The 8,095-nt window shown below is 40.4% G+C and overlaps 1 protein-coding gene across 4 annotated transcripts; it reads left to right on the forward strand.

Moving 5' to 3' along the window:
- Positions 1-594: 594 nt before the first annotated feature.
- LOC103147474 (solute carrier family 43 member 3-like) lies at positions 595-7,492 on the forward strand. 4 transcript variants are annotated; one of them, XM_007565841.2, is made up of 13 exons: positions 602-743; positions 1,022-1,297; positions 1,471-1,600; positions 2,422-2,468; positions 2,547-2,623; positions 3,511-3,603; positions 3,683-3,822; positions 4,310-4,419; positions 4,492-4,635; positions 4,797-4,904; positions 4,995-5,181; positions 5,438-5,561; positions 5,646-7,492. In XM_007565841.2, exons 2-13 carry the CDS (start codon positions 1,111-1,113, stop codon positions 5,766-5,768), a joined length of 1,470 nt encoding a protein of 489 aa, XP_007565903.1. In that variant the 5' UTR covers positions 602-743; positions 1,022-1,110; the 3' UTR covers positions 5,769-7,492. The 4 variants fall into 4 exon arrangements, with proteins under 4 accessions (XP_016533929.1, XP_016533931.1, XP_007565903.1 ...); XM_016678443.1 differs by having other exon boundaries at positions 595-743; positions 4,310-4,635; XM_016678445.1 differs by having other exon boundaries at positions 595-743; positions 1,095-1,297; positions 4,310-4,635.
- The last annotated feature ends 603 nt before the right edge of the window (positions 7,493-8,095 follow it).

Raw genomic sequence — 8,095 nt, forward strand, 5'->3', positions numbered from 1 at the left:
ATATAACTCAAACATATATTTTTAATTTCTTTGCACTCTTTCTGTTCTGCTCTCAGGCCTGCTCAAGCTACACCTTCGGGGTTAAAGCGGCCATTCAGACATAAACATATTAACTTGGTTTGAGAAGATGTTAATCAATAATCCCACTGACATTCAGGCTCATTTTCATTTCAGTCACGTTCCATCTTGTGGTGTTTCCCAGTATAGGTTAATGTTTGTGCCTCCTAACCGTTCCATCATTTCACATGCTTGGCTTCAACCCTTCATTTGACATACCAAAGCTCTTCTTCTTCACTCAAATTCAAATGGATCAAATTCTTGTCAACACAGTCAAAGTTTCACTGTCACATTTTAAATACTGATACTATCAGTGTTTCCATCTGCCTGTACATCCATAGTGTCTCCATCACATGACGCTGTGACAGAAGCTGCCCATCCAGACCTTGCAGCGTCCGCATCAATCGCCCACGTCTTATGGCTTCTTTGGTTTGGCTGTGTGACTTTAAACAGGAAAGATTATTCTACACAGAGACTAACACCCCGAGGATGAGGCTTTTTCAGAGGGAGGGAGAAGAAGAAGACTGCAGAAAAAGAGAAAGAGGGAGGAAACTGTGAGGAAGAGGAGGGAAGAACTCCTAAAGGAGGAGAGCGTGACCCGAGAAAGAATCTGTTCTTCCTGAAAGTATGTAGGGAGGCAATCTTGAGCTGAGGCAACACTCTCAGAAAACTGCAACTTGACGAAGGTTGGTTTGTTTTTGCAGGTTTCCATGTGTTTGCAATGCAAAATGGTTACTTCTGCACATATCTGTGACTTTAATTGTTAGTTTTTGTCGCTGAAATGTGTTTCTGCAGCGTTCCCTGCAGGCTCACAGCAGATATTTTCTGTTCTATCTCATGATATTGCTTTCCACGTTTCACCTGCTGAGCTTCTTCGTCATCTGTGCCATAAACTTGTTCAAACCTTTATTCTCTTTAAGGAAACCAGAAAAGTAAAAACATTTTCTCTTGTCTTGGTTGCTAGGAGGCAGGTGCAGAAACTAAAACTGCTTGTGTGAATGAGTTTGTGAGTTTTTTGTTGTTGCTGCTGCTGATAGTTGTATCTGAGTGAGCATGCAGGTGTTGGAGAACAAGTTGTCGGTGCGACACTGCCTCACCTTCGTTACGGGCCTGGTGGAGTGTCTGTGCTTCGCCGGCGCCGTGTTCGGATGGGCTTCTCTTGCCTTTGTCCTCAAGGAGGACGGCTACTTCAGCTCTCTGTGCTTTAACACAACAGGAGTCAATGACACTCAGATATTAGGTCAGCTTGATGTTTCCGCTGCTGCTGGTTTATTCGTCACAATTTACTCAATTTTAAAGCTTTAACTGTAAATGTTGCTGCATCGTTTTCAATATTATTACATAACCTGTTTATCAATTATGCATCTAAATGCGCCGCTGTCTTATTTGTGTCTTTCTCTGCTTTACCAACAGACTGCAGTGCACAAGATGAGCAGCTTTCACTTATTTTCACCATCACCACTTTTATAAATAACTTCCTCACGCTGCCCAATGGCTTTCTTTTTGATCACTTTGGTACCACAGTGGCTCGACTGTTGGCAACGTGAGTAAAATTGTGTTCATAAGCCACAGTTATATGCATTTCTTTGCTGCATGCTCCTGTAAAACTTTCACTCATGTAGAGACTTACAGTGCCTACCTTTAGTCAACTGGGATTTTATCAAAAAGTCTCAGTTTAAATACAGATGTTCTGGTTTGTTGGAAACCTTTGTGCACATCAGTCTGAAAACATCATGGGGAAGCAAGATGTTGGGAAGCTGCACAAACTTGCTATGAAAATATGTGGAGCTAAAGTCAGGGTACTTCTAAGAAAAAAAAAAACTGCAGAAGACTTAGACTTTAGGGTTTTGTTGACATGACAGCCATCAGTTTGTTCTCTTCACTAACTCGATCTCTGGAGCAGATTCACGCTGCTGAAAGACAGCAATCTTCAACTTTACGCCAAAACTCAAATCCATTTAGATTCAAGTCCGTTTACCATGCAGCGTAATGTTGATGTGAAGTTGGAAAACGTCGGGGCAAACAACACAAAGCATGAGATTGTTCATAATACTTCATAGCAACCTGAACATGTGAGAAAATATCAGATTCTGGTTTGCACAGAACATATTCTTCTTTGTTTCTGATAAATACGTTGACAAAAACAAATTAAAGGTCGACTCAGCTGGTCAGACTGCTGGTTGCAGCTGGATCAAAACGTCACAAATCTTTTCTTCTGTTGTGTCATTTCCCCTCAAAAACTTTCCGACAAGGACAAGAGATGATGTCGGTGATCCGGTTGAAAAAGGAAGAAAAATGATAATAGATCTTGAAAAATCTGCTTTATTTTTTTATTCATTCTAAGACATTCCCGTCTCTTGACAGATTTCTTTACACCACTGGCTCCCTGATGGTGGCGCTCTCTTCACCAGGTGAGAAACAATAATGATTTCTACCAGCTTAAAAAAGCTGCTGCGTCTCTTTCTTATCTTCTTCTCCTTTCCCACCAGCTCTTCCTTTCCTGCTCTTCCCAGCTCTCCCCCTTTTGGCTGTGGGAGGCATTTTATTTCTGATCACAAACATGCAGGTACGTTGGGTTTCCCACATGTCTGTCAGCACAATTTCTTTTTTCTTGAAAGATCAGGAATGAATGTGCAGCAGTTCAGGCTGCGAGTGAAGCTTTTGTTGCTTGAATGACGTCTTTTAACTCTGTGAAAATGTTAGGCGCATTTGTTTGCCTGAGGATAGTATATGTTTTTTCACTATGCTTATTGCTAATTTTTTTTGCAGAAAGTCAGATGAGAGGACTTGATCTGTAACTTTTTTAGAGGTTTTTAGTGGAAGAGCTTCATTCGCAGGCGAAACAGACGTTGGCAGTCCCACGACTTTCTGGCTGCAGGGGTGATGAGTGCAAATCAGGACAATGCACAGATGCACAGACTAAAAACACTCTCCAGACTTTGAAGAGTGCTTAGAATATATTATTAACTCAAAATGCCTTGCAGTGTTGTGCATATTTACTATAGCAGCTCCATAAAGGCTAAAGATAAAATAATCTACTTTTCATTTTAGGAAAAGGTGCAACTTAAAGTCCTTCCTCTGACTCATCTTTTTAAACATCTTTTCTGGGGTGTCTAAAATAGTATTATTGTCAGTAAATGATCCCCTAAAGGAGGCCAGAGAGAAAACACATGACAAGGAACCACTTATTAACTTCTCCATGACCCACTTTCCAAAGAAATGCTCGTCTTTGGGTAATTTTCTGGCTGATTTTGTGACATCGGGCTTATGATCTTGTGTAGATTGACCACCAGTTGCCTCAGGAAGAATTGATGCTTAGTGAAAGATGGCATTGTGTGTCGTCTCCTCGTCGAATCCCTAAGTTCAACTCTTCAAAATACAGTTTCAGTTTCCTTTGGGTTCAAGTTTTATCGTGTACAGAAGCTGATGTTTATTTGTTTTTGCCTCCTGAAGGTTGGAAACCTGTTTGGCTCACGTCGCTCTACAATAATCAATCTTTACAATGGAGCTTTTGATTCTTCCTCAGCACTCTTCCTCATCATTAAGGTGACAAACGTTCAGAAAGTAGGTTTTTGTACAAGAGTAAAGAGCGCACAGATGCCACTAAGTCTTCTTGTCTCCGCAGCTGTTGCATGAGTCTGGCGTCTCTCTCCACGCTGCCTTCCTGTTTCTGTCGGCCTGCAGCGTCGTCCACGTCCTCAGGACGTTCTTCCTGCTGCCCAGAACCTTCATTCCTCACCCACTGCCTGATCGCTACGCATACGGGTGTGAACAAACCACTTGGTTTGTTAAGCTACTTTAAAAGTCTTCTTTTACTACCGGCATAATAACTTAAATAATTCACTGCGATCGAAATACGACGTCTGTAGCTTCATTTTAATCTCTTTACATTGTTCTGAATAATTTTTTTTGTACATTATTTAACTTACTTGTTTGACACACATGAAAGGGCCTTTACCTTTTCATGGACCGATCTATTTCTGTGTATTTTTCAAAGTTATTTAAAGTGATATTTTTTTATATATTAAAATAGTTAGCAAAATATACAGTTATGAATTACAGCTTTCTGGATTCCTAAATTCAAAAATAATTAAACTAAATAAAATGTTTGCCGAATAGAAATTGTGGTGGTTGTGGGTCAATGTCTCTGAACATCTTGAGGCTAGTAAACACAAAAATACATGTTTTAAGAAAGATAAAACTGAAATTATGATTGACTTTCATGTTTGACTTGTTTTTAATTTATTTGCAGGGTCTCTTGTGGTGCATTAGAGACTATGAGCAATGAGGTGACTGCAAACAACTCTGCACGCACAGGAGCAGAGGGCACACTGTTTACGAAGGACGTCCCTCTCACGCAAGGTTTGCGATCCGTCTTTCTCTGCTCTAGCTGCAGGTCTGTCTTTGGGTTTATTGAGTGTTTGTCCCTCTCAGAGAAGACTTTTCGAGAGTGCTTGCTGTCCAGGTTCTTTGTGGGCCACCTGCTCTGGCTGTCGGTGATGCAGCTCAGGCACTTCCTGTTCATTGGCACCCTGAACCCCATGCTGCTCAGGCTGACAGAAGGAGATTCCTCTCTGGGTGACACCTTCCTTGCTCTTATCAGAAAAAAAAAAAGATTTTAGTCAATGCGTTGTGTTTTTGAAGGTTTTGCTGCTACTTTGCAGTCAACTCTACCTGTGGGATTCCTACCAAAACACTGTTTATTCAGCATATTTTTTTATGTGCATGTATCTGTGCAGTGAGCCGGTACACCAACGCTTTTGCTTTCACCCAGCTGTGCGCTGTGCTGTGCGCTCCCTGGAACGGCCTCATCATGGACCGACACAGGGGAAAACCTCGAGCTGCAGGTGACCTGCTGGACATTTACAGAAATCCTAAAGCCTGAAAGATAAGGAACAATGCTGTGATGTATTTACACGTGATTTCTATGCTTGTAGGGGAGACGGAGCAGGAGGCCGACCTGCGGGCGTCTGTGCTTTCTTTATTCCTGACGGCGCTGCAGTGCGTCTTGTTCTCCCTGTGTGCTTCCGTCCCCTCTCTGCCTCTTCAGTACCTCACCTTCATCTTGCAGGTGCTGAACCGCTCCTTCCTCTTCGGCGGCATCGCAGCCTTCATCAGCGTGGCGTGAGTGTCATCTTCGGCCACATTAAATCTGAAAAGCAGAAAGCGTGTTTGTGTTTTGTTTTTTTATATTATGCAGAAGGTGGTTAAAGACACATTAAACCTGTTTAATTTTTTTCTTAAAAATGAATAGATGTTATTTTACTCAACAGGGTTTGATTTTGGCACAAACAGAACCCCGTACATTTACCTTTAAAGAGTTCATTTTTATTTGAAGTTGTCTGACCCTTAGTTTTTTTTTTCTTTATGTGTTGATGAGGTTTCCGTCGTGTCACTTCGGGAAGCTGTACGGTCTTGGTATGTCGCTGGCTGCGTTGTTTTGTCTGCTGCAGTACCCCTGCTTCGCTCTGGTGAACGGCGCTCTGGGTGGAGATCCTTTATACGTGAGTGCTGACCTGTCTCTCAGCTAACTTAGCGGTGAGCCCTCCCTCTAATGACTTCCTTTCTCATGTCTTACGTGTGTGCAGTTGAACATCAGCCTGACGCTGCTCAGCTTGCTGGCCTTCGTACATCCCCTCTCTGTTTACCTCCACTGTCGAAAACTTGCCTCTCTGAGAGACAAGAGGAAAAACACAGATTTCTCTTCTTGAAGCCCACTGACTGATGGGACAGCGGTCCCCACATGAATGACTGTGCCATTGTCAAACAGATTCACTATGCTGGGTTTGAAAATAAACTATGGGCATAAGCTTTAATTAAATGTTAACCCAGCTGTTAATTGAGCAAATTTTATATACTGCATTTCTCTCGAGTAAGAAATTAACACTTATTGGTTACTCTTAAAATGTTACAGGCCGGATGAGGCTTATTTACCGGATAATTTCATAACAGCCATAGTGGTTTGCGTAAAATTTCACAGTTTAGCCGCCCTGTTGATGAAAGGGAGTCTGCAGCTCAGCAACACACACAGCTTGTTTCTCCTGTCTAACCCAGATCACATGAGCGTAAATCTTAATTCTGCAGAGGTGTTAAAGTTGCCAGATCTGTTTACAGATCCAGGCCCATTTACAGATTCAACTACGATTAAAAAAAAACTTAAACAAATAATTGTTTTCGGTCAGGAAGGTTGTGTTCTGGGTTTGCCCTATAGTTTCTCTGCCCAGTGGGGCAAAAAAAAAAAAAAACTCTGGTGGTGTCCAGAATGTGTCCTGCTTGAGCAAATACCAACCAACTTCAACTTCAGTGTGGAGTTTAGTCAGGCTGCAGTTGGTAATGCTCAAGATAATGAGGCATGGCTTGACTCCCAGTTTTAGAACCACATTGTGCCAAACTTTCCGCCCCGCAGATGGTGGACCCAGATGAAAAAAGCAACCTGTATCTTGCCGGAAAAGGCAAGCTGTGCATCCTCCTCAACTACATTTATCATCTTCTAATCCTTTTACTTTGTTCCATGGTTTCACCTCATGTATTGTCGCTCTTACTTGGTGCAAAACAAAAGTTGATTATATGATGTGTGAACATCCTTTTCTTTCGTCTAATAATTTTTTTTTCAGTAGCTGACTAATACTTCATGTTATTTCTTTTGTTTATAATCTGTCATTTGTGCTTGAGGTTTTGTGTGTGGTGCCTGTCCTTTGGCAGCACTTGCCAAAAGATGAAGGTGAAAAAGATTCAATTCTTGTTCAAAAAGAGGTTTTCAAGTTATGCTTATTTTAAGTTCCACAAATCTTCAGTGCAATGATTTGATTAGAAATATCAGGAATTAAATTCCAGATGATTGTTTGCCATAAAACTTTTTGCTTGAAGCGTCCTGGGACAGTGAAAGGGCCACTGGACCGGAGCTACGGGAAGGAAACACATTTCCGCCACCTGCTGGCTTTACAACGGACCCATGTTGTTGTTGTTTTTTTCCCAAGGCGTTGACATTTTAGAATAATGTCTTGATTTTTTTTTCTCAGAGAAAAAATATATTAAAATCTGCATTAAACACAGAAAATTAATTTCTCCTCTTCAGGTAGGTCGTTACTCAAGAGCTCCAGTCTGTGAAGCTAATTTTAATTTCATTTCTGTTGCATTTATCAGAGCCTCGGTAGTTTCTCAATTAATCTTTTTTTTGGATATGATCAAATCTGTAAATAATTAATGTTGTTTAGTATGAAATAATAATATTTCAGACCCAATAAAGAACACAACCAAATAGCATAGATCTCATATATTAATGCATATTTTATGTTGATATTGCACCGACTGAGGCATTTGTCGAAACTCTAAGATGAAATAAAAGTAACAGATGGGTGCAACATTTACAGTAACAGCATTGTACAATATTCTGAAATACTAGTAGAAGTAACCTGGAATAAAACAAAAACAAAACAAATTGTTTCTCCTTCTTTAAGTCACGACCTTTTCTCTGAAAGAACTCTTCAGTTTGAAACAATTAAAACAATTGCAGAAAACAAAGATTTGTTTTAATAATTAGAGCTCTCTGTGATATTAGTCCAGCAAATAGACAAAATATTTGATAGAAAACCTGTTTTTGGGGGAACCCTTCAACTTAATGAAGAAAAGTTGCACAAAAACTTTTGTGTCTCCAGAGGGAGCTGTGCTAAAACTGATAAAGTGTCTCATGAGATGTTCGTGTTTGAGAAAATAAGTCGGTAAACTGTCAATTATGTTCCATACAGCTTCACATTTCTTTACAAAATCTGCTCTAAGTTACATTTCAGTAGAAAACAATTGTATAAAATAGATATTTATTAGCAAAAAAATAAAAATAAATTCTAGAAATAGAAAACACATTTTAAATTGTGAAGTGAATCCTCCATTGAGGAAATTTCATGAATGAGATTAAATTTGCAGGGAGGTGTCGGCTTTTGAGACGCGCTTGACGATCCAAATAAAAGAGATTTTTTTTGGGGGGGGGAGTTGTTGGGAGGTTTGTCACTGGGCAGGATGGTCGAGAAAAAAAAATCTGTAG

Source organism: Poecilia formosa, unplaced genomic scaffold (genome assembly GCF_000485575.1).
Source record: "Poecilia formosa unplaced genomic scaffold, Poecilia_formosa-5.1.2 Scaffold183, whole genome shotgun sequence".
Lineage (NCBI taxonomy): Eukaryota > Metazoa > Chordata > Actinopteri > Cyprinodontiformes > Poeciliidae > Poecilia > Poecilia formosa.